Source organism: Anguilla anguilla, chromosome 2, assembly GCF_013347855.1.
Source record: "Anguilla anguilla isolate fAngAng1 chromosome 2, fAngAng1.pri, whole genome shotgun sequence".
NCBI classification, from domain to species: domain Eukaryota; kingdom Metazoa; phylum Chordata; class Actinopteri; order Anguilliformes; family Anguillidae; genus Anguilla; species Anguilla anguilla.
In genome coordinates this window covers 50,439,060-50,464,826 of record NC_049202.1, presented here as the reverse complement: position 1 = coordinate 50,464,826, position 25,767 = coordinate 50,439,060, and the positions used below count along the sequence as shown (strand labels likewise).

The following is a 25,767-nucleotide window of genomic DNA, read 5'->3' as shown; positions in this document are numbered from 1 at the left end:
ATTAATGCACATTTCCGTTTTGCGGAATACCTCTTACTTTGTATATAAAAACTAAAAACGTTTCCAATTTCCGCGTGTCTTTTTCGCAATAAGACATCCTCAGATATAAATGTTTTACTTGTAAAGTGTTAAATCTGCATTCGCGGATCAAGTGACTGGCGCGCGTTCAGTGACTTAAGTTGGTGAGTTTTCTGTTTTATTTATTTATTTTATAATTATTGTTCATGCGACATTCTCCCTGCTGTGTAAGCGATCAAATAACAGAAACTACAGGTCCCGACAGACACCGCGAATTTATTTCAACTTCCTGCACGGTGAAACAATACAGCCATTGCAAAATAAGCAACTCGTGCACATTCCGTTTATATAGCAAACTTTGTTACCTGCTATATGCACAATTTTACCTCGCACATTGTCTGTACGTTTGTGAGGTCGCTTCAGTTCTGCTCTGGCGACTCCCTTTGATGCGAAGATTATCTTTTGGCGTGAGCAGGATGCTTTGTGCTGCAGCGGCAGAGAGGAATAAGGAGCCCATTCTAACCGTACTTCGGGATTGTGTGGACTCAGACAGACCTCTTCACGCGCTGGAGGTGTCCTCTGGTTCAGGGCAACATGTCGTTTACTTTGCCCAGTGTCTGCGCAATATCACATGGCAGCCATCTGACATTGATCAACGATCAATTGACAGGTGAGTTGTAAGTCCATGTAGAGATGGGTACGGCGAAGAAATATTCCTGAATTTGACGTAGGCTATTTTTGGTTCTGTTTCGATTGTGCTAATGTGCTTGTTGTTGATACTTTGTATCTGGTGCTAATGCATGTTTCTGAAGCAGATCGTATATTGATGTTCATAATCAGGTATGCTTATATGCAGACGGTTCTGCGTAGTCGGCATTGGTCAGAAAACTCACGAAGGCCTGCCCGTATCTCGATTGTGGTTAGGTTTCCCCAACGAAAGTGATGGCGAACGTAAATGTTATGACTTATTAACTGAGTTTATTGTAAATTAATTAGCTGACAGAAATGCTCATTGAAAATTTACTGTGTAATGAAAGATGTTTTTGTCCTTCCATTAGTATAGAGGCATACAGAGACCGTGTGAAACTGGAAAACGTTAAACCAGCCATTCGTCTGGATGCCTCCATGTCATGGGAATACTGGTGTGGAATACAACCCGAGTCTCAGCACCTCATTGTCAACATCAACATGATCCATATTTCCCCACTGGCGTGCACAGAGGTGATCCTTTCATTATATGTAATCAAATGTAAAAGAAATTGACTGTGACAAGGCAACTGCTATGATGAAATCATTGATGTAATTTATAACAGTTATTTATTATGTGTGTATTAAATACATTGCATTTCTTTGGAAGGGCTTATTCAAAGCTGCTGGAATAATCCTGAAACCACATGGACTGCTTCTGACATATGGGGTAATGTACACAATTTGTGCAAATGTATTCCAATTTCCTTCCTCTGATCCTGGATATATACATGGTTCATTTGTTCCTTTTTAAATAGTTAACTGTTCATTTTCAGGTTACACATTATTTATGCCAGGCTAAAAATCAGTAATCATTTTTAAATAGTTTGTTGGGCAGTTTATTGAAAAAATGATGCATGTTTTAATCAAAGCATTCTTTTCTGATTTTACTTTTTATTTTTTAAACACAGCCCTACTCTGTGAATGGGCTGATTACCCCAGACAGTAATGTTGACTTTGATTTCAGTCTGAAACAGAGGTGAGTGGAATTCCAGCCTTTCAGTGTGGGAATTTGAAGAATACTATTTATGATGATTATTGTCATTCAAGGATTTGTGAAAATTCAGATATTTGAGTCATATGTCACTGCAGTCAGAGTACAGAATGAAAGATTCTGGGTAAAATAAGGGGGGCATTGATTACAATACATCTTCTCTCTTTCCTTCATTTTCTTTTTATCAATGTATTTGAAAGCATGTAGAATAAGCTTTATGCGTTTAATTAATGAGAGCACAAACCTGGTCTGTGTTCAACATAAATTTAATTACATACACAATGTGGTGGCGTATTGCTTCTTCAAAGAATGGGAATTGGGAAGAGCCAAAAAAATAAAAAATATCAAGGTGATGAAGCACCATGTCCAACATCCCTGTGCTTGATGTCAGCTGGTGAGAGATGATGCTTTATGTCTGCAGGAATCCAGAGTGGGGACTGAGGGACATCTCCCTGCTAAGCTCTCTGGCCGAGAAGAATGGCATGTTTTTGGAAAAAGTGGTGAGCAGGACCCAGACCATCCCTGGATAGTGTGCAAAAGAGCCATTTACAAGAAAATACACAAAATTCAATGAAATGGGAAGGGCTTAGGGCAGCAGGGGTAACCTAATACATGAGAGTATGCGTGCAACCAGAGCGCATTGTTTAACACATTGATATTTTCTTCTCTTTAGGTTGACATGCCGGCAAACAATAAGTGCCTGCTCTTCCGTAAGGAAAGCTTGGTGTAGAGTCTCAGATGCCCGGTGTTTCTCCTCACTGAAGCTCCATCTCTTCATCTAGGATACGGCTGTCATATCACACCTTTTGTTGTGTACATTTTTGTCATCCAGCCAAAAATGTTTATTAAAATATAGTTAACACACTAGCAGTCAAAAATAAATGTTTGCCTGAACACCATAAATGATACAAATATACATAAGTACTCATTACTTTTAATACCTTTTATATCCCCTTTTAAATTATGACATATCTCCTTGGCTTGTTTTTGAAAAAGGTCTAGGCATTCCTGCTACAGTCTTCCTTGCAGTGTTTACAGGAGTCCTGAACACTTGTGGGGTCCAAGTATTTTGCTTATGTCCACTAATTGCAATTTGGCCACAAAGTTTCTTGGGACTTAAGTCAGGTAACTCAAATTGTGAGCAAATGACCTCAGTTCTTTTCTCCTCAGAATACACACACAAGAAGAGCCAACACAGTGACATGTGGCAGTTTCCTGTTGCCTTGTGCCTCCAGAATTTTCTTCCCAGACTAATCTCAGGAATCCTGCATCAGACCAATTGTACAACAAGTCCAAATAACAAAACTTAGATATACTGTACATTTATTTTCATTTTATTTTATTTTATTTTTTGCTGCTAACATACAAAGACCAGTTGTATTATCATATAGACCTATTTTGGGTTCTCCCTGTCATCCCTTTGTGGAACCCTACCATATTAAGTTTGAATGCCATTGTGTCTACACTTATACCTCACCTTCACGTATTCATGAATAAATTGCACTTTGCCGTGATGTAATAGCTACAATTTCTGGAATTATTTAAAAGACTTGAGGTCAATGCAAGCACATACAAACACCCATAACCCCACAAATGTCATTCTGTATTGGACCATGTAAAGTCTGGCTATATAACTATGAGACGGAATAAAATGAAAGCTGATCATGCAGTTATTTAGTATTGTCTTTATTTTCTGCAGTCATTTGTCTGTATGCCATTTTGCTCCTAAATATTGCTAGAATGTTGCAGCCATGGGCAAACAAATGTAAGGTGTGTTCCAAGGGTGGTGTAATACTTTTTTCATAGAAACCTACAATTATTCTTGGTTAAGGTCAATCTGAACTGCACCAATTTTAAAATTGAGGAAGAAATGGACAAAACGGACATGAAAAGGAGCACAGTGTTGGTAAACAAAGCTTTTGAGTTGGAGGTAGATAATACAAACATACATCTAGTATATATACACATTACAGCACCTCTACAGGAGTCTTTCATACCCTATGCATTCTATAATGTTTGACTATCCTTTGTGTGATCACATCACTTTAAACATCAGTGTATCTCTGGGTTTACACAAAATAGAAACCTTATAAATCGTATTGTGGCACACTACTAAAAAGAAACAAGCCTATTCAATATAGCAATACCACTGACAAATATGTAAGCCTCACTTAATGAACATACTGATTCAAAAATGTTGCGTTATTGCATTTGCATAAATTAATTTTCAATTTTAGTCTCAAATACATAAGTAATTTCAGCTTGAGCAGTCAGCACCAGGCTGTGTGCGGTAGATACCCACAGTTTCAGCAGATGGCAGCATTGCCTGGCAGGATTAGTCCTAATCCTGGAAGCGCTGGAGCAACTCGCAAGTCTTCTTCTCCAGTACCTCGTGAATCTTCTTCAAACGGCGGTCAGTAATGGGGCGCACGTAGCTGTCTGGTTGGATCACAGCCATGCCGTCCTGAACCTCACCCATGACCAGAAGGGGGCCCTCCTCCATGGTGATGTTGGGACAGGGGCAGCTCCAGTCCATCTTGGCCAGCGTCACTTCCAGGTGGCGTGTATTGAAGAAGGACAGGCCCATCTTCTCGTCGCGCAGGACCTCTTCCAGGCTGAAGCGAGCAATTCCGGAGTCCAGGTCCTCGATCAGCTCAGTCAGCCGCCCCACGATGGCAAAGTCGCTTCGGCACAGGTTGGGTACGATTTTGCCCTTGGCCCTGCAGGTCTTACAGGGCCGGCTCTTGGGCTGCGGGCAGTTGGCCTCGCATTCTGCCCGGGTACGGAAGCTGTTGGGGTTGCCCTGGCAGCCACCGTAAGCAAAGGCTTGACACTGCTTTATAAGGGCGTTGTACGCCCAGCGAGCCTCCCAGGCCTTGCAGGGCCCCTGAACTGCAGGCAGGGAGCACATGCCCATGCCCTCCCGCTGGCATGATGCGCGACACTCCTCGTAGGTCTCAAAGCGGTTCCTGCTGCCTTCGCACCCCCCGCTGGTAAACGCCAGGCAGGTGCCGCGCTTACTGTCGTAGTACCAGTCCACGTGGCGCTCGCCGCATTCTCGCCTGTCCACCTCCGCCAAGCAGTCGGCTGGGGAGAAGGGGCGCCCCATAGGTATGCTCATTTCGGCGTCCTCCGAGAGGTCGTCCTCGGAGCGGCGGATGACAGACAGCGGGTAATCTGCGCGCAGGATCCCAGCCGAGTTGCGGGCGGTGCACGTATAGATGCCAGTGTCCCGGGCCTGGGCGTTGTAGATTACCAGCTGGCCAATGTTTGTGATGACCAGGTTGCCATACATTTGATCGGGTCTCATAATGAGGCTCTCGCGACGCTCGGTTTGTTTCTCCCAGGTAACGTCCGGCTTTGGGATTCCTATGACATCACAGTGAAAGCTGACTGTGCCCCCTAGGTAGACTGACTGGTGGCTGGGGTTGCTATAGAGCGTGGGTGGGAGTGGATCCTCCAGTGATGAGGTAGGTGTTGGATGTGCGGTTGTGTCCATTGGCAGGGGGCTGGTGTGTGGCCAGGCCAAGTGATAGCGGCAGGTGACCACAGTCAGAGTGACTCCCCTAATGCAGGCCTCTGCGTCCATGTAGCAGCGATTGAAGTAGGTCAGCCCATCAGAGGCACACGTAAAGCTTGGCTCCTTCTCGCAGCGGTCCTGGCACTTGCAGATCGGCTGGCCCTCCCACACGTCGCACGTGGACCCTTGCTGGCTGCATACAAAGCCATGGCAGCTGGCAGGATTGCCTCTCCCTCCTGCGCCCTCCCCTCTACCCTGACCGTCTGTCTGTGCAGAGGAGCCGTCAGAGAAGCGAGCAGCCACACAGCTGCGCAGTCCACATACATTGGTGCAACACTTCTCAAATCCTGCACAATCCTGTCCAGAATGGCAGAGATACAGGGACGGGGAATTATCACTACATTTCTAAACTATATTCTATTTGTACACTGCTAATATATGAAATCATCAAAAACAATACAATTCTGTCCAAAAAAATAATTCAGCTTATTAAACTAAATAATGTAGTTACAAAATATGAATAGGGTGTCTAAAATAGCCTAAAAGTGAACAATAATATAGAATGTGCTAAATACTCACACTGCTCACAGCAGGTAATTTGGTCTGCTTTAAACTCAGCTATAGCAGCCTATGTTTCACCTGTTCATTGTGACAATGCAAAAATATGAGACTCAACATGAACACGTTAGATAAACATGGTCTCACCTGGTCTACAAGACACTCCCGTTCGCAGGTGCTCTGCGCATCAACCCACAGGTTAGCATTCAACTTGTTCGGACAAACACCCGGGTGATCGGCTTTAGATCCAGACAGACTTGCGCCGAAAGTTTGTGTTGGCAAAGAGCAGATGAAAACCCAAAATAAAAAAGCAGGCAAACCAAGTACCCCAATCGTTATTCCACCAGAATTCACAGTTTGTATCCAATGTGCATCAGCATAAAGATCAGCCTTTTTCTCCCGATGATTGAGGACTCTGCTCATTTTAAACCTGTTGCAAAATGTTTACTTCGCCACCAAGCGCTAACTAATTGCATAACTCCTGCTGCTACAACAAATAAAGCATTTGTTCACGAGCATGTATATGATTATACCGTAACATATATACAATGGCCAATTTGTTGCACGCTGAGATGAACTGTTTTCCAAAGCGGCTTCACATTGAGTACATTGACTATTGTCCCGCATTAAATTCACCTCTCTCGTAGCCTCCGCTGGAAAATGTAAAATATTTGTCCGGACAACAAAACTCCAAAGCTTCGGTGTACGACGCGAGGAATTGCTTCAAATGACAAATAATTTTAAAACAGGTACGATAAATTCGACTAGTAAAGCGTTTCCTGCTGGCTTTGAGAGTAACAGGACGAAGCTGTGCTCGAGTATGGCGCAAACGTGAAAAGAGCGAATCTGGTCCTTATGTTCCAGGAGTCAGAAAGGGCAGCCCTTTGACCGCCCCCCATACACGTCCAGCGTCTTAAGAGTTTTATTAAGGAACACCCTGCGCTAAGCAACTGGACAAACATTGTAAAGACATCAAAGGAACGATGAGGCCCACAGTCGTCCTGTCCGAACAGCTTAACACGGGGCCAAACATCTCTGTGGGAAATCAATTACTTCCCGAGCTCGGACATCAAGATCCTGAAAAATGTGCGACGGGTAGCCATTATGTGGCAAGCACTGACTGAGCGTGTCTGCGGCGGGATGTTATAGTCTGTCTCACAGTCGCAATAATCTAGCAATGCACAGACCGCATCAACGTGTTTCGAATAACTGAATCCAGAATAAAGATCGATAAGCAAATTCAATATGGCCACATGTAAATATCAACGTGAATTTCAAATAATTTAACGATAGGCCTACAATTCAAATGGCTGTCATTTTGCTGGAACATTTCCTGGTCTGGTTCGCTTTAATGCACACGCAACAGCAACACGATCTAGGCTATTGACCGGAACCTGCAAATTTTAATACTGTGGTTTAAATATATAAACAAACATGTTTCTTTATCGTCCATCCAAGTCTAGACTTTCGGAGGTGATGCACCATCACTAATTCACACAAAGCTTTGAGATGCCACGGTCAGGTGGAAAGGCGTAAAGAGTGAGATTTTCTATGGTCTACGACACGGCTTTGTATTCGCGTCCCCCACAGACCCTGAGAAGTTACTCCCCTTCTTTTGATCGCAGGTGACCCTTCAACCTTCGCGTGACTCCTGACCTCCATATTCAAGCACGGGAGAGATGTCCTTGGTTAGTCAGGGCGAGGCAGAGGACGTCCAACAACACTAGGGAGACTAATCAATTCAGCGCCCCATGGTTTTATTGCACTTGAGCATGGGCCTGACAGAGCCGGTTTACGAGAGGACAAAAACCTCACAAGGGGACAAAGGGGAAAAGAAATTCCCACAGTTGTGCACTGACCGCGTTAAGATAAAGCCTTCAATAGCACCAAGTAAACCTCCCCCAACCCTGTCACAGACATTGGAAAAGATCACAAGAATGAAAATTTTGCATTATGCTCTTTCATAACCATAACGTTGCAAATCACCAGCTGGAAAGAAAAGTTGAATCATATTGTTAACAACTTTATTTTGGGAAATGTCTTGCCTTTCATCAACAAGCAACTGTACAGTCAAAAAAATAATTTAAAAAACACAAGTTTTTTTTTTTCTTTTTTGAATACTTACATATTCTTAAAGTTACCCAGCAGCTTAAACCACAAGAAAATAGTGTTTACAGGTGAATAAGCAAAATATTACATTTCCCTTTACCCTACCCACAGAAGAGATAAAAATAAATCGGATTTTAACAGCAGTTTTGAGCGAACAGTTGCAGGTTCCCACCCAAACATATCTGGGAATGTTACTCTAATTGGGTTTTAAGCATTCATTAAACAGACCCTGCCAAACATTCCCTTTCAAATAATTACAATTTATCAGCAAACCTTTATCTGTACTCATGGACCAATGTGTGTGATTAAAAAGGCCAGGAAAGACTATAAAAACAGTTCACCCAACCCTTCTCATCGGACTCCTTGTTTACTATACCAGTGGGCGTGTTATGTGGTGGGGAGTGGGTGTTAAACAGCCATAACGACAAAAACGAACAAGGTTCCAGTCCATATGGATTAGTCATATAAGGCCTCCAAAGGCCTTGGAATACAGGTGCAGCGGAAGGTCGTAGTTGATGTGCTGTAGAGGTCAGACACAGAACAAAAGGCCACCATGTTACAGCTTCTGTCAGGCTCTTAACTGCAGCAGACTCCACTCAGGCAACTCTCTCCTTCCTGTGCCACTTCTCAAATTCCCAATGTAATGGCTACACTCGACCTTTTAAAAAAACAGCAGGGGTAGCGTGTATGCCTTTGTGTGAAAATGTAAAAATAATAATGAAACGTCCTCTTCAAACAGTCCCAACGCTCAGTCACTTGACTTCATTGGCTGGTTCTGCAAGAGGAAGCTACACTGGTCCCTGAGTATTTGTGGTTCAATGGGGGAGAGGGAAGAAATAACTACAGATTTTACATAAACTATAATGGTGTTCTCAAAAGCACTGATTATGAATAGATTAATTGCCAGCTGGAGAAAATAAAATCAAAGCAAGCAGGCCTGGTTGTGCTGCAATAACTGTAATCAAGCCCACAGATACACAGATTGAGCACAAAACAAGCAGAGGGTCCTACTGAGGTTAAAAGGTGCTGTGCATCACAATAATAAATGCTTCAGGTTATTCATGGGCTGACAACACTGAACACCATTTTGCGATGGCAACGTTTACGATGCGTGCAAAAGCAAACATGTTGGGTCAATCTAGTCTTATTTAATGTGCTTTATAGTGTCAGAACTCCACTGCCATTCTTCAATATCTACAACTCACTTTTGGCAACACTTTCAAATACTGCCCTCATTTAAAACGTAAGTTTGTTCCATGGGTATTTAAAAATGTTTGAAGTAAAAATAAAAATAAATCATTTTGGAGCACATGTAATAATACTGATTTCTGCACAAAATCATTTCTAACAGGGGAAAAAGCTGTTACATGCGGTAAACAGGAAAAAAACCAGCCAGCCAGAATTAGAAAAAGGTGACAGGTGAAGTTAAACAGATGACTGCATAAGCTCATCAGAACTGAAGATGGAGATAAATTGGGATTGCACTGTTCTTCAAGTGAGTTTTTTAACCCAAGAGTTTTGGCACAAGTGGGCGCTCGGGAAAAGGGATCAGAAGGGGGAGGGTTCACTAAATGACTTGAGATATGCGGTCACCATAGAGAAAAAACAACCTGGTAGGTAACTAAAGCAGATTCATTGTTCAGATAAAAGCACATCTGGGCATGTTGTTAGGTATTGTGAAGAGAAAAATCCGATAGAGCCATCATCAATGTACAGACACTGAACGCCTGCTCTGGATTCTCTCCCAAAACATCATCTCCTGCCTTTGACGTTTGAAAAGTGCCTCTAGCTGAGCTGTGTGGCACAACATAAACAAAATAGTTTGGATCGCTAATCAGAGGAAGAGGACACAGGGCAACGCCTCCCCAAAAATCCAGGGCAGTTTAAAATGAGGAACAAAAGGTGCTCCTACAGACAAAGGAGATTGTTTGTAAATCATGTTCTAATGGACATGAAATTGAAAAAGAAGAAAAAGTTTAGGTAAGTTTGATCCTGTTGCTTAGCAGCAATGAGAAATTATCTGCAACAAAATAAAGCAATATTGCAGAGCTCCAGACTGCCAAGCACATTCTCCAAACAAAGCCCTTCAGGGAACTGACACCTTTCATTTTATGGTAAATCTTGTTTGCAAGTGATTTTCACTTGACACAAAGCACCACAACACCAACTCAGCCCAACATTCCACACTATGCATGTTGTTCAAATGAAGCATTAATAGAAGGATTTCATAAGACTCATGGAAAACTGAAAAATACCATGCAGTCATATGAAAGATGGGTAACCGTATAGGAAGTTATGAGAGGTTTAAGAATACATGCTGAAAAGTTAAGAGTGCAGAATCAAATTTGTGGGCAGAATGAGAAGTAGGCAGGGAAAATGTAAACTTCCTGTTGCTCTTTTGTGGATTCTTCAAAACAAGACAGAGCACAAGAGGAACTTCAGTGCAAAAAAAACAAAAAAACAAAAACAAAATGACACAAAATCATTTGCAATTTTGCCTGTTAAATATCAAGTACATATGCAATATATATTAAAAGACAATGCAGTAAAATAGTCCCAGCCCTGACTATAGTGTTGAATGACTCCAGCATGCCAAAGGAGCAGACTTGAAGAAGAGGTGGGTGGGTGACTGAAGAGGCAAGGCTCGGGCCTGATTGGCTGCTCTCAGTCCTGTCAGCTCCAATGAACACCTCAGTGGGCGGAGCTCTGTCAGTTCTCCTAGGAGAGCATAATCTCTGTAGCAGGAAGGTGCAGGACTCTTGTCTCCGGCCGGCGCACAGTCCGAACTCTGTAGCCCTGAGAGGAACTGGAGGGGGTGCGGGGCGCAGTGCCCTGGACCCCACGCTAAGAGATTTTGCAGTTACTCCTGGCGCAGTTCTGAGGGGGGCTCTGGGGAGGCCGGACGGGTTTGGGCCGCTTCAGGCTGTTGCCCTTGCTGCCTCCTGCAGGGTTGGCTAGCGAGTAGGAGCGGCCATGCATCATCACAGCGTTCATGCCGTTCGCCATGGAGAAGGACTTGAGGTGGCTCTTGATGGCCACGGGCAGGGGAAGCTTGTCGATTAAGTGGACTGGGGTGCAGGACACAATGGCACGGCAGCACAGGTCTTGGAGGCTGAACACTACAGACAGACAACACACATTTGGAACAAACACATCACTTCCGGTGCACAAAAAGGCTTAATGGCAATATGACAGCAGTATTTCTTTGAATGGCAAATGAGCACTAGGCTTTATTATTTTAAAAAAAAAATAATACAACCCCACTGCCACAACACGTCTCATAAGAAATCTTAGGACTTATTTACCCGTCCTCGCAAACAAACAATTTTGATTGGGGAATCAAACAAACAGCATGTAATTATTTGCATAATTACATGATCAGAGCAATATTGTATTAAAAAACCCAAACTTGGAATTCTACATCATCCCAGCAGAGGGTGATCTTGCACAACTTTAGATGCCAGCCTTAGCATTAAGAAACGGCAAATGTTTTCTTTGTGTTCTCCCAAGACCTTTTCGAACTAGCATTACTGAAAGTTCATTCAAATCTGCTGCAATGGGGTTCTAAATATAATACCATATATACTTACCTGTCAATATTTCACATATCAATTTACTCAACGGAATTTTAAGACTCACAAATACCTAAAAATGACTAATTCAAAGAAAGAATGTCTAACTAAAAAATTCAGTGTTTACCTGAATTTCTATGGGAAAGGCAAAACACTCGTTTATTATTAAATGTGAAAATTAAACGCACAGAAAGAATTTAGTTAGATGTAGCAAGCATTCGTCAGTACTGTAAGGACATCGACATGTTAAGTGATAGTAAAATCAGCTGGCAGCCATCCCACCCTGTACCTTAACAGTTAAGAGGATGGGAGATCTCCTGGGAAAGATAAGCAGTGGCTGGAATAGGTGCTGCTAGGACAGTAGGGTAGCACTCATGCTTCTGGTGCAGTATTTTTTAAATCCAAAAGCCCAGCACAGTGATGGAGACAGGAGCCATCCTTCAGATGAGATGCTAAACCGAGGCCCTGAAAGAGCAGGAACGCTAACCTCGCAGCCAGAGTAAAATTCTCACAAGACTGCCTCTCATCCCCCCAGCTCTGATTGGCCACACCAGTGGTGACCAACCCTGTCCATGGAAATCTACCATCCTGTAGGCTGTCACTCTTACCCTAACAAAGTACACCTCATTCAATGGTCAGAGGTCTTGTTGAGCTGCTCATTAGTAGGGTCATGAAATCCTACAGGATGGTAGATCTTCAGGAACAGGACTGGTTACCACTGGGCTACCCAATACCCTGATTCCTTTCTCATTGGGTCAGCGCCATGAGCATCGAGTCCTCAGTTGACCCATATAGTTAAATAAAGGTACCACTTTTTAAAACAAACTACTGACATAAAGACATTGTCTTGATAGTGCTTTAGGCAATGACCCTGGATGTCCTTTAAATGGAAAATCGCTATTAGTTTTGAGCTTTAATGGGTATGAACTTCTGAAAACTTAAGCAGTGAAACTGAATATGTATGAAAATTAAATTAACAGCAGCAGCATCCAAGTGCATTAAGAGCACTCAAGCCCGAACTTGGCCAATGAAAGAATGTTGATGCCTAATGTGCGCTAACAGGTAATGCCCTTGAGTGGCGTAAAGAGAGGAACAGTACAGTCTGTACTAGAGATCTTCAGTCTCTAATTAAATACTGCTGGTTTGAATGCGGTTGAAGGTGGTTACTGGAAGTGGATGGAGAGCTATGCTGAGTTAGGCACTTCCTTTGCTTCTTGCAGCACCGGAGTCCATAGAATCCATAGTCTGCTTTAACTCCCAGTCAGCTGAATGGCCTAGTCATCACAGCACTGTGGCAGACCTGCTCAACCTGTGCCAATACTGAGTGTGCGTGTGCACGTGTGTGTGTGGATGTGTACAACCGTGTGTGTGTGTGTGTGCATGCATACAACTGTGTGTGTGTGCGTGTGTGTGTGCATGTGTGTGTACAACCGCGCGTGTGAGTGTGTACAACTGTCTGTGTGTGTGTACTACAGTGTGTATTTTTGTGTGTGTGCGTGTGCGTATGCACAACCGTGTGTGTATATATACACACATATATATGTGCGAGCATGTTTGTGTGAAACGCATTCCCACGTTGCTCACCTCTGTTGGGTCTCCAGAACTTCTCCATGCCGTGCCTCATCAGCACGATGCGGGAGAGCTCGGTGAACGACTCGATCACGTTGAAGTTGCACAGGGGGCTCACTTCAAAAAACGTCATGCCGTTCTTCTCGGCGTAGGCCCGCGCCTGCTCCGTGGGCACCTGCCGCTTGAACGCCAGGTGCAGCCGGTTGCCCACCAGGATGCGCGGCACACCTGGAGCATGCTGGACACAGGAAAACCAGGGAAGTGTCAATCAACAGCGTAAAGGCTGGCTGGGATGGGCTACCGCTCAGTTTAATCCCGCTCTGTCCGCCATACTCAACGCTAGCAAATACATGGCCGGTACGTTTAATCTGTAAACCTATTCCGGCCTAACTGAGGAGTACACTAAATGTGAGGTGATGTGGTGAGATGCCCTAAATGGCATTAACCAGTCCATCATGAAAAAGGTACAGTACAATTTCTGTCCGAATGGCCATACTCTTTCTTGTTCAACTGCCTAGCAGCGTCCCGAGTCCTGAGCCAGTCAGGTAATGGGGACCGCAAGAACGCAGGAGAACAGAGAAGAGCTGACCTACACAGAGTGAGTGCTGACGCTCTGAAACATCTGTCCACTTCCACCCTGCTGGAGTGCTGCAGAGGTGGAGCAGGAAAGAGTGATGCCTCGCACAAAACACACACACACACACACACGCACGCACACACACACACGCACACACATCCCAGCCCCCACAGGACGTCCTCCCAGGGAACTAGGCAGGCTTCTTCCGCAGAGTGGGCAGGAAAGGAAAGGCAGGAAGTGGACAGAGGCGAGGGAGAAGCCGTGCCCTGCATTCCAACACTCTGGGCTGCTTCTGAAGCCTGTGCTCTCTCTGCTGTTTTTAACACCGAGACCCTGGACAGGGACTTTTCTGCGCACTTCAGCAGGCTGGGCCCAGGGGCCAGTCAGACAGGAGGCATCTCCCATAACTTCTCTCTCACCCAGAGCCAAAAAACCCAAGTTCCAGCTGCCTGAGCACTCTGAGATGTACATAAAACTATGCTCAACACCACATAGAGAAAGAATAATGGAAAGCTGAAAAAGGTAATTAAAAAAACCCATTACCTCATCGATCTCCCGGATCCAGCGGTCAATTCCATCAAAGGACCAGCGGTTGGTGATGTCATAGACCAGCAGGATTCCCTTGGGAGAGCAGAACATGAGGAGAGCATAATTCATTGCTTGTTTGTATCATGCAGGCAGCAGCCACAGTTGTTAAAGAGACAAAGTCTGCCTACAGTTAACAGCTCAGTTGTGCTCTTCAAACTTCACTTTATCATTTATTAAAACAGCAGTAACCTCAGATAAGGACACTGAAGTCTGAAATTGGACAATGTTTAATAAACCCTATTTCATAGGACACCAGCAAAGTTGACGATCAGGGCCTGTTCCTCTCCACAGCTCAGTACTCCCTCACTTACCAGAAAGAGGTCAAAATGAACTAATAAATGCTAAATTTGAAATAATTTTAATAAATACCACATTTTATAGAACCACGTAGCCCTTAAGACTAAAATGAAAGCATAATCCTCTACCAAACAGGAGAGTAGCTACCGTTACAATACAGTAGCTAATGGGGATCCAAATAAACAAACAAACAAACTCCCAAGTTCCTCACCTGTGCGCCTCTGGAGTAGGATCTGAAGATGGTGCAGAATCTGCCCTGCCCTGAGGTGTCCCTGACAGAGACAAAACAGACAGTCAAAACCACTGCAGTCCCGTGTGTGAGCTGCATGAGTCATCTCAGCCAAATGCCTCAGGGGTTGAAACTCTCGTCCATGCAGGGCACGGGGACTTATACACAGCTGAAGAGTCCGTCGGACTGTACCACGCCCCACCCAAACACAAATAATTTAGCGCTGTGCTGATTTCAGTTATCAAAGGGCCATTTCAATCCCACTATTACTAAAATACAATAAAAGTCACGGTTAAATGGTTTGCTGGCTTAAACAAGATCTCGTCCCCACCCTGTGTGAGACCCTAGATTATTTATATATGGATGTTTATTGCTGCACGCTTGAAGGGCTCCTTATCAGTGGCTGGTGAGAACAGACACACAGATGGCCATAACCCGCTCCTGGATTTTCATCCAATTGCTTTGAGGAAAGTATTATGCAGGAGTGCAGTCGAGCTTACTGTTACCATCAGTAAAATTGTCAATATAAGCAAACAGCCTAACTAGCAACTGTACGCTACCCAGGACAATGTTAAGAAGTTTGCTCTTGACATTCAGTTTAAATGTCACTGGAAGGTAGGGATGCAACGATTCATGTAAAAAAAACGAACCATTCAGTTCACCACCCACGGCACATATGACTGGTTGGGCTCTGAATTAATGAATGTACTCTTTCATGTCTTGTTTATACAGTCTAATGCAGGTTGAGTTTATGTCTCATTTTACATAAATAGACCTTAGCCTCTTATTTTTTTAATATTTGAAAATAACAGTTTCCTTTTGAAAGAAAAACGGCGAAAACCTGTGTCAAATAAATGAAAATTAGATTGGCTTTTAGATACTTCTTCTCTGTTTTACCAAACAGGCACAGACCCAAACCAAAATGGTAACACGAAACAGTGACTCGAACCAACGCATGGGTTTGGTGAAACATTGCACCCCTACTGAAGGGGAAATCTGTCCAACTTGTCACATTATCTAAAGGTAAGCGATAAAAAAATGCCACATTAAGAACCTTATTTGATCCCAAGGTGTGGACTCCCACCAGGACTAACAGATTTCTCATCTACTCCTGGGATGTTCTAAAACACAAATATTTCGGTGCGAAGCAGACTGATCGATAAATCTCGGAACGTACACCAATGTGACTGATTACACTGTGAACATGTGACTACTGGAGAAGGGATCTTTGTTAAGATAAGGCTGATTGAGCATTCTTGTAATAACTCCAGGTTTACCCCCATTGGGACGGCATTGTTTATTCAGCACTATAAAATCTCCCAGATTGATTTCTGAGCCATTGTAAATCTTCACTCTAGTGTGAGATAAAGCACTTGGTTTCCAGTAGAAATGTCAATAAAGAGAGAGACCAGGTCTCACTGAGCTAATCAGTTTACATAAACAGGCTGTTGGGCTGGGGCAATATGGGGATTCTATGGCAGAAAGCTCATTCAAAAATTCTAAATTAGGCTTCTGAAATATATATGTACTATAAATATCAGGACACAAACCATCTGAGCTTTATAGTAACAACAGCTGTCTGATGTAATCATGGATACTCTAAACCGCAGGTAATATAATAAGGTAAAGCGCCCAGCACTGAGGAATGTTCCTTCCTGGGGCCAATATGTGCCAATCATGTCTCACCACTTACAGCTAACTCTCAGCAGCAGCCAAATGAAAAAGTGATTGTAATACAAGACTCCCTTCTGCTTATTAGAGTATTACAAGGAAAAAAAATCTGAGTAAGCAAGTGCAAAACAAACAATATGTACAAAGCAGACAAGCAAAAAATAAATAATAAATCTTGCAGTATATTTTTTCTCCATTAAGTGCCAGAATTCCAGCCCACCGGCTGGATGGTGATAATATATCTGGAGATGGATGTCCTGCATTAAGACCCATATAATTTTAATATGAGCAATTTCACAAAGTCGAAGACATGCAGACTTGCAGGGGGGTGAGTCATCCCTAACGCTAAACTGATTAGAAAAAGGCCTCAGATGTTCTTTCCACTTGCCAAAAAGCAACAGAAAACACTAACATTCAGAGATTAATCACAGCATCTGCCAGTTGGCCAATTCATCCTTTATTTGTGATGCTGTGGGAGCCCGCAATTACGGTCAAACATGCTAACGCTAATCTTCTTAAAAGCGAGGGCAGGGACACTCATAATCCTGTGCGTTCGCCAATGCCATTTGCAGGGCTTGTGTCCTCCGCCGCACTCTGCCAGCTTTGTTCTAGGGGAAGCTCATTGATTTTATTAATCTGCCAACACACAAAGGGCAGAATCTAGATTCCAGCAAACCGCAGTGTTCAGAGACAAAAGATCCTGACGGGATATTCTGGCCAATGCCAAATTCTTTCCACTGGCAGCTATAATCAATGAGGGCAGTTTCATTAGTGGGCTGACTAAGGTAAAAATGAATAATTTAGGCCTGCTTTGAAGACACAAAGAACGGGCAGAGTGGAGGAGTGCATCACAGAACGGTACCTGGTGCCAGTTTTCATGGTCATCAAAAACACAGTTCTGTGATCTGACTGAAACAGATTGCAACCGCATGTCAAGAGCAAACGGCAACAACAGGAACAACATGGGAACAAAGACTTTAATGGACACTGGTCTGCTTCTACAGGCCGGCAGTACTGCAGCCAAACCCAGTGCTGAGACCACAGGGCACACATACCACAGCTCCAGCTTGACTCTTCTCCCATCCAGCAGGATCGTGGTGGTTTTGTAGTCGATCCCTGAAAAAAGATACATGTGATTAACAGACGGTAGGACCTTTCAGTGTCTGTCTTTGTGGAGCTATTGCCACGAGTCAAATTTACATCAGTTCGCTCAATGGCTCAACAAAATGGCCAGATTTTTCCAAGATAGTCCCAGCTCTTATTTATGGTGTTAGAGCAGTATAACCAACTCATATACCATTGCAGAGTACAGATTGCTCATTCAAATGTAGTTAGCTACTTCTGTCCCAATATCAAAGCAGATGTATTTCAATAACCTTCTTTCATATTTTTGTAACTGGGAGATTCAAATCCTTAGTTCAGTACACAGATTTAAGAATTAGGCCAGCTGCAATCACTTCATCTCCAAAGAGGAAAATGTCCGTGGGGTTATTTGTGAAACTTACCATCTATTTATGTGAGGATATCACAGCTGACTATGCTTTAATGTTTTCAGATTCATAAACACCAGGGGTTTTTTTTTAGTTTGTTTGTTTTACCTTACTGTGACCACCTATATGACTGTAATAACCATGTCAGTTATATTTTTATACGCTTACCATTATGAAAATAAATTAGAAAAATATTGCCTTGTCCTCTAACCTGATCGATTACAACACATTTTCTCATTTTGAATCAAATTACGTTTTTGGAATGTCCTATCACCTCTTCTTTTATTTTAGCTTCATTTCAAAGTTTTGTCACAATCCATCATACCTGCAAAGCGTGGTGAAGACAGTGCATCACACAGTATGTATCCTTCCCCATGAAATCAGGGCAGAAACTGCAGCTCTCACTACAACAGCACTGCCAAACCAGTAGTGCAGCAGCCTACTTCAGTACAGTCACTGGCTTTCTTTTCCTTTCCCCTCTACCCAAAGGCTTGCTCAAGTGAAAAATGAAAATTTGACAGAGCTGGTCGAACTACACTTTATGCAATTTCAAAGCAGCTTGTACAGCAACATTATGCTTCCAGGGGTTGTAGGTGTGTACACGATCCAATTAGCCTACTCCTCACAAAATTAAGTGTAACCTTATTTTCTACTAGAACAATTTCCTATAGTGCATACAACCTCAGACTGCTGCCCACAAGGAAGTACTATCATGACATAAAAGCCGATTTGTATGTTTATAATTTGGAATAAATTATCATATTTATACCAGCAATTGCAACACTTGAGGATCATTATAAACTTCATAAAATATCATTCACTGAATAAAAAAGTGCCTGGGCACTCAGAAACATAAAACTAATATTTTAAAAACACAAAATAATTATCCCTTTAATGAGTATTGATGTAATATCAGGACTGTTTCATTCCAATCATATTGCCAAGTGGCAACAATGCAAAACATTTACTGTATGGAATGCTGCTTTTTAAAATTAATTTTAATACAATATCACAGAAGTAGTATGAGTGTAACTGGACTCCTTATGAGTTTATTTTGAATGTTTGAATTACATGGCAGCAGAGTACAATAGGACCTCTGCCAAACAGGACAATGTCCAAGTGCACATTTCAAACAAAGCTTCCTAAGCCTGTTTAACCCACAGATGTCAAAATTCTCAATCAATTATCCAGTTTGTATAATGGTCGATTATTCTTCATAAACTATACATGCAACAGGTTCCCTGTATTGTTCTATTGGTCTTTCTGCCTAGCATGGTTCTGAGCCATTATGGAATTTATGTATAATTTTGTATTTTAAAAACTACTCTGTGCTTCCCTTTCAATCTCGACAAGTTAAACTAGAGTTGAGGTGTCTGGGGGACACAGAAACTGAAATCTCTGGGATAAAAACATGGCTTTAGTGCCATTTACTTTTTGAATCCAGATGGAGGAGGATCTGTGGAAACAGTGCGCAGCTGTGTGATCTTTAGAGCTCTCTGTGTTATTATGCCCCGTGTAAACACCACATCCTTTGCTTACATTGCCAGCACGACTTCAGCCAACACAACCAACAGAAAGGGAGAGAAAAAAACAATCACACCCATGCACAATAATAGTCCACGTTTCATCTATACTGTTTATTTACGCGTGCTAAAAAGCATTTCCCAAGTGGGTCAAACTAACTTTAGACTAAATCTGCCTGACCAGTGAAGCAGAGAGACTAGGAGAGCAGTTAAGGGCTCTGAAGCTCTGATGATTCTGTGACAGGACATCCATGGGCAAGAGCCACAGCAGGGGGATAAACCAGCAGACAGAAACAGATACAACAGACATGTTTCTCCCCCTCACTACCACCTACATGTGGGCCTACCCGAGACAGCACCATCCCCAGTCGGTCAGTAAGCCAGGTAGGAGTGGGAGACATGCATGCTTGTACTGTTTCAGTCACTTGAAAACCTAAACTGTAATGCAGGGGAAAGATTCACTATACATGTCATTTCTGTTCATCACAGTTAAGATTCCCTAAAACCTCATTTGATTACTGCACTTTTTTCTCTCTCCCTGAGAGACGAACCCAATTGATTTTCACCGGTCTTCTCAAACAAAATCTATGAAATCTTCTGTGCCAGTCATTTTTAAAGCCAATTTTCAATACACTTTGGATACAGACACTAATAATATAGGCTACCTCAAGCTTTGTAGTTTATCCATGTGTTCAGAAAACAGTCCACATCAAACAAGGAATCTAAAAATATTTCACATTTTAAATTTTACAAATGAGGCATTTGGGAACAAGAGATAGCCTATTTTTCAATCTAGAACCCCCATCTGCAATTATGAATAGAGCTTAACAAGCCACCCAGATAAATTGAGCTGTGATTACGTATATTTAAAGCTACTAGTTAGCCTACTGCTAGCTAGCAGAGTTAACTTTCCATACAGCTACAAGGCAAGTCCCTACAAGTTTCCAAATCAGGTTCAACAACTTCAACTGAAGCAAAAGCTGTATCTTATTTATTTTACCTTTATTTGTTACTGCTGCATTTTTATGTTTCCGTTCGGGGGTTGGATTGGCCAGACTTGCTAGTGGAAATGCACATACGTGAAATTCCCACTGTCACATGAGATTGAGTACAAAATTCAAAAGCATAATTGCCTTAAGGACAATCATTTTGTGCTGAGATGCAATGCAGTCATTTTTATCCCAGATGATACCTTCCCATTTGCTTAGTACTTACAAATCACACAGTTCTGCATCAGATTCATCATTCTGGATTGTAAACAAAGTGCAGCCCTTACATTTGAGACTGTTAGAGCAGCACTGAACCTGTGTTCCTTCTCTATGCAGAAACAGACCTCTGAACAATTTAATATAAGCGGGAGCAGGTGGCATTGAATGATCTTGAACACTGGCCTCAAAAGGCATTGACTGAACACCATCTGAGCTCAAGGCAATAATTCACTCCAAACCCATTAAACTGAGAAATTTATGCATGTACCACTTTAAGAACAGGAAATTTTGAACAAAGTGATAGGCTTCTCATGTGTACTAAAAGCTATCTAAAGCAATCTCCTTCTTAATTCTGAGAAACAAGTTTTGACATTGAGGATATCTGATAATAACATAACAAGCACAGAACTGCAGTGCACATAGAGATGCACCCGATGACCTAAACACAGGTACAGGGGAGATTACTGGCTACACAGTAATCTGAAGACATCTCTCACAGCTTGTAGCACAGATGTAGCATTTTAGAATGTTTTATAACATTAGAGAAATCAAATAATCCCTATCCGATGAAAATAATGTCCTTTCTCTAGCAATACTAACTGCTGACACTGTTGAAGGGAGTAATATGTGGGCCATAGCCAGTGACAGGGGCAAATCCAGTTTGAAGCTGCACTCTGACCTCCCTGAACTCTGTGGCATCATGCTTCAGGGCTCAGGCTGCTCAACAGGTAACCGCTAAAACAGAGATGATTAAGTGGCCCCTACAGCAGTGGCGCTACACCTCACATGGGCATGGCAATAACAACATTCTCCCGGCTTGCAGACACACAGCCGTGGAGGATTACAGCCCCAATGAAACCCGACCCACAAAATGAACCTTGGGCTAAAGGGCTCCATTAATCTTGGGAGGCGGGTGAAACGGTTGACAGTGTGCCGTTACTTTCCTTGAGTAACAGTGGCAGCGACGCAATAGTCCATTCAACAAACAGTCTTCTTTCCATATCAACCTTAAATGGCTGTCATGTGGTGCCTGGAGGTTAAAATAGGGGGGGGGGGGGGGGCTGCTCAACCCTAGTCTGCCCTCTTCTCTTACAGTATTTATTTTAAAAACTGTTTCAAATACAAAATCTATTGCTTTGTTACCGGCAGTGTATCCACAAATTGCCTTCCTTTCTCTTTCAAGCTGAAATGCCTCATATAGCCTACAGCCTTTAGATCTCCATCACACAAACTGAACAGTATCCTCTTTAAGAATAATTCCTCAGGGAAAAGGGCTTCACCTATCTACAAAAGAGAAGATACCCTTTTCTTCACATTCTCCTGATGAGAAGATTTCTACAAAGACTTTAATGATTCATACTCCTACACTCTTATGAAAAGACACAGCACTGGTAGTAATGAATTATATATTTGATGTATGAAATATTTATCTCAACAGCCAGGCCAAATTTGCCTCCAGGGATAAGAGGAAAAAAGCTGAATATTTTTCACTGACTTTTGACAATCTCCTTGAGCTCTGCAGGGAATCTATGACAAGTGTTGTTCGGTCTTGACAACCACTCTGACTTATTGCTGTGGCAGCAAAATGCCTTGAGGGGAATTTAAGACTTAAACAACAATCACAAAAGCCTACCCTGTGTCCACATAACTTTTAAGACCATTTCTTAAAAGAGTGGGACCAACCATTCTATGGTGTCCAAAGCAGAGAAAGCCTTCTGAAGTACAAAGAGTAGATTGGTATGGTAGATGTTTATCCTTGTCACATAATAATGTATGTTTTTGGCAAGGCCTATATTAAAAGTAGTTTCCACACACTCTAAGGTAACATGCCTGAAACATGGTTGCAGCATCTCCATGCTAAAGCGCGACAAATCCATTGATACCAGGCCTACCGCTTTTCCCTTCACTTTGAGAAGTCCTCTAGTCTGGGGATCCTCGCTTAGCTAACAGGGTGCTGGAGCTCAGGCCTCTTCAGTGCCCGTGCGCCATAATGTTATCTCAAATCTGAGATTCAGTCTCCTCTGTTTCAGGCAGCCCTAAAAGCTGTTGGTAATCCCAAATTATCATCATTTACATTTCCCCATGGTGAGAGGGGAAGTATTTTCTGTTGTAGCTGCTTAAAAATGTGTAAGATATTTTGTTCTGCCCTACTTGTTCGGCACCCAAAGCGATGCATAAACAAGCCTCAACATGCTCCTGTGCTTAGGGAGACAACTGGACAGGCAGATCTGATAACATCTCAGCTTCAGGGAGGTCAAGATGTGGCAGGCCCCCCATCCTCACAACTGCATTAAAAAACACCTAATGGCCGATACTCTCGTACTCCGAAAACATGCCATGGTCAATGTGCAGTGATCAGAACAGGCTTTCCAAATTTCTCATCCGGTGGTTATAGGAAAGCGCTGCCAGTAGTACAGTGCTGTAAACTTCAAGAGTATTTGCACTGTATTTTGCTCTAATTTCCAGGGAATGTAAAGGATTAATAAATTTCGGATTACAAGGGTGTTTTGTGAAGCTCCGCCACTACACCAGGTCGGCTACCATTTGGTTGATAATGACAGCCTAAAGCTGATCACAGTCATGATAAATATGAAGCCTCTTCCCCACTTAGTCTTTTTTATGAAGCTCATACCCTGCTTGTAAATCCTACAGATATTGTGCCATAGATTACTGCAATAATCCTACAATTTCCTCACATAAATCTCTTTAAACCATGGCTGATGGGTTACTGACAGTGAGTGCACACAGTCAATGTACAAATATGAAGCGCATTTCTCATCATGTAATCAAGGTGCAGAACCCACCATTATTGTTCAGCTATCCCTGGCACTGAGGTAAACCCCAACACCGCAAGAGAATCCATTAACAGTAGCAGGCTTCTTGGCATGATTTCTGCAGTTCATGATGAACATCTAAAATTCAAGTCTTAATTTTTGATCTATAGTCAGCTGAATGGCCAGATTCCAATACTCATATTTGTTACACTTCATACATAATATGACCTAAGTAACACTTACCACTGCTGTATGCGTATGGGGACTCAGCTGATCCATCCTGCAGACTGTCCAGGATCTCCCCCTTCCCAACGTCACTGTCTCCGACAAGCAGGAACTTGAGAAGATAATCATAACTCTTGACAGGGCTGCCCGGGGTGCCCATCTTTCCTCGCATCTGAACCAAGTTGAGATCAGAGCTGGATGCCCCGTGAATTTCTCTCCCGATAGCAGTCCTTCTTTCTGTTTCTTTCCAGGTCAAAGATTTACCGCATGCACCTCCGCTTCAAATGTCAGTATTCTACAGTTAGGCAGTAGCCAAGATTGTCCTCTCAAGAAACTCCCTCGAAAATAAATAATCGGAAAGTATGTCGTTGCTTGTCTCTGACATACAAACCAAATTCAGTTTAGTAGCTTTTGACCGAATTCATGCACTACAAGTAAATATGAAAATATCACTAGATCATATGAAACGCAAGGTGAGATGACCGAGTATTAGGTATAACTATCTGCCGGCATACCGCTTGTTAACAACCTGGCTATCTTCTGAAAGATTGTTGACACCTCCAGTCGAGAGCAAACTAGATAGACAGTTGATTCACAAAATGAAAAAAATGGCACCGTGGGTCCCAACTAATCATCTAGTATTTTCCACCAAAAACACATAATTGCTGTTGAACAAAAACCTAGCTAGGTAAGTTACGAAATGGAAAACGCTATTCACCAGGACCAGCCTCTTGCGCTTTGGCTTGGGAAGACAATCATATTTGTTTACGCTACGATGAGCTCCGGTCAGGTCTAAGATACTGTTCTTATCAGAAAGATCAAGTAGCAAAAGGAATTACTTTAAACGAAATGTTCAAAATGTCCCATAGTAACATAAGAAACGCATCACCAATAATAACAAATCATACTTATATTATTTAATGTCCAACGCTACTCAGGAAACTACCGTTGACATTTTAATGGAAAAGCCATCTTCAGTAGCCACAAAGCGGCCACGTTAGCTAGCTAGCTAAATCAGATTTAAGTAACCAAGGTTTTCCGGGCATTGCGCGAATTGCTAAAATAGCTGCCTAGCTTGCTAGCTAGCATGTACGCATTGATCTCTTACAATGAAGCTTACAAAATGTAGCACACCTTTGTCGTTGCTTGGTAGGTGGATTACTGCAGAAGATTATTTCCCGTGAAGTCAAAGATAGAGCTAGCCTGGCAGCAAACGTTAACTACAATGTATATTAATGTACGGCGGAATCAGTCAGGTAGGCTAGCCAGACTGTGTAGGCAGATTTCCACGGTAGGTATGATAATAAACCTAATGTTAGTTAGCTGGTTGTTCTAGCTAAGCAAGGAATCGCAAAAATCTTTATAACGTCACACGCGAGAAGTAACCATTTGCTTAAAGTAAATTAACGTTACCCTTTACCGATTCAAATCCGTTCCCATCATTTAGCAGCTAACCAGCGAATCCAGTGGGCACAATCTAGTGCGCGGCCGGGGTTTCCGCTTCAAAGCGACAGAAACACCGCATGCATTTCTACTTCCATTCCGAGGTTTGGATCCAGGCCTTTGCTAGCTAGTTAGCTCAGCAACAAAGCTTGCATATTCCACAGCGATTAAGTACGATAATGCCACAGGAACGCCTTTCCATAAGTAGGATACGCAGTGGTTTTATAGTAAATCTTAACTAGAATGAAAATAACATTATTTCACATTTCGTGCATTTTCATCTTCAGACTGATTCACATATTCAGGCAGTAAACAGGCCACCTAGCTGCTGTGCTGTCACTGCCCGGTGACACCACACGCTGTAACTCTGCCCACCCCCAACTATTACAAATCCCACCCTCTTCCGTTTTGAAATTGACCCAGCAGTACTGGAAGATTTCCAGCCACATGTTATATAATCTGTTGATAAATAAATAACGTTTTGTCATTTTATGAAGTTGACTGTAAGGTAATGCATCAGAACTGAGGCTATAACATGTGGCCTCATTGCCATATCACCAATTATTAACAATGAATAGGCCTAATTCTAATGAATGGGATGAGATTATTTTTTATTACATGCAGTGACTGAATATCAGCACACGTTTGATAACAA

The 25,767-nt window shown here is 42.6% G+C and overlaps 3 protein-coding genes across 3 annotated transcripts; 1 reads left to right on the top strand and 2 right to left on the bottom strand.

Annotated features, from left to right (window-relative positions):
• Nucleotides 1-283: 283 nt before the first annotated feature.
• mettl26 (methyltransferase like 26) lies at nucleotides 284-3,428 on the top strand. The gene is made up of 6 exons (XM_035402821.1): nucleotides 284-688; nucleotides 1,077-1,239; nucleotides 1,376-1,435; nucleotides 1,677-1,744; nucleotides 2,181-2,259; nucleotides 2,433-3,428. Exons 1-6 carry the CDS (start codon nucleotides 465-467, stop codon nucleotides 2,487-2,489), a joined length of 651 nt encoding a protein of 216 aa, XP_035258712.1. The 5' UTR covers nucleotides 284-464; the 3' UTR covers nucleotides 2,490-3,428.
• On the bottom strand, nucleotides 3,425-7,479 carry wfikkn1 (WAP, follistatin/kazal, immunoglobulin, kunitz and netrin domain containing 1). Its single transcript, XM_035402820.1, has 2 exons — nucleotides 5,985-7,479; nucleotides 3,425-5,636 (listed from the first exon to the last, which is right to left on the bottom strand). The coding sequence occupies exons 1-2, from the start codon at nucleotides 6,258-6,260 to the stop codon at nucleotides 4,101-4,103; spliced, it is 1,812 nt and encodes a 603-aa protein (XP_035258711.1). The 5' UTR covers nucleotides 6,261-7,479; the 3' UTR covers nucleotides 3,425-4,100.
• A 360-nt stretch (nucleotides 7,480-7,839) lies between these two features.
• LOC118219573 (ras-related protein Rab-40C-like) lies at nucleotides 7,840-25,482 on the bottom strand. The gene is made up of 6 exons (XM_035402822.1): nucleotides 23,688-25,482; nucleotides 17,505-17,565; nucleotides 14,761-14,821; nucleotides 14,208-14,285; nucleotides 13,103-13,325; nucleotides 7,840-11,065 (listed from the first exon to the last, which is right to left on the bottom strand). Exons 1-6 carry the CDS (start codon nucleotides 23,839-23,841, stop codon nucleotides 10,791-10,793), a joined length of 852 nt encoding a protein of 283 aa, XP_035258713.1. The 5' UTR covers nucleotides 23,842-25,482; the 3' UTR covers nucleotides 7,840-10,790.
• Nucleotides 25,483-25,767: the final 285 nt, after the last annotated feature.

What these genes read in the sequence shown, in the direction of transcription:
- mettl26 (XM_035402821.1), top strand. Translation starts at nt 465, where the DNA reads ATGCGAAGATTATCTTTTGGCGTGAGCAGGATGCTTTGTGCTGCAGCG. An exon ending in GATCAACGATCAATTGACAG is followed by an intron (nt 689 to 1,076) that starts GTGAGTTGTAAG and finishes TCCTTCCATTAG; the next exon opens with TATAGAGGCATACAGAGACC. An exon ending in GACTGCTTCTGACATATGGG is followed by an intron (nt 1,436 to 1,676) that starts GTAATGTACACA and finishes TTTTAAACACAG; the next exon opens with CCCTACTCTGTGAATGGGCT.
- wfikkn1 (XM_035402820.1), bottom strand. Translation starts at nt 6,260, where the DNA reads ATGAGCAGAGTCCTCAATCATCGGGAGAAAAAGGCTGATCTTTATGCT. An exon ending in GGGAGTGTCTTGTAGACCAG is followed by an intron (nt 5,637 to 5,984) that starts GTGAGACCATGT and finishes CATTCTGGACAG; the next exon opens with GATTGTGCAGGATTTGAGAA.
- LOC118219573 (XM_035402822.1), bottom strand. Translation starts at nt 23,841, where the DNA reads ATGCGAGGAAAGATGGGCACCCCGGGCAGCCCTGTCAAGAGTTATGAT. An exon ending in CCCATACGCATACAGCAGTG is followed by an intron (nt 17,566 to 23,687) that starts GTAAGTGTTACT and finishes ATCTTTTTTCAG; the next exon opens with GGATCGACTACAAAACCACC. An exon ending in GTTCTGGAGACCCAACAGAG is followed by an intron (nt 11,066 to 13,102) that starts GTGAGCAACGTG and finishes GTCTGTCTGTAG; the next exon opens with TGTTCAGCCTCCAAGACCTG.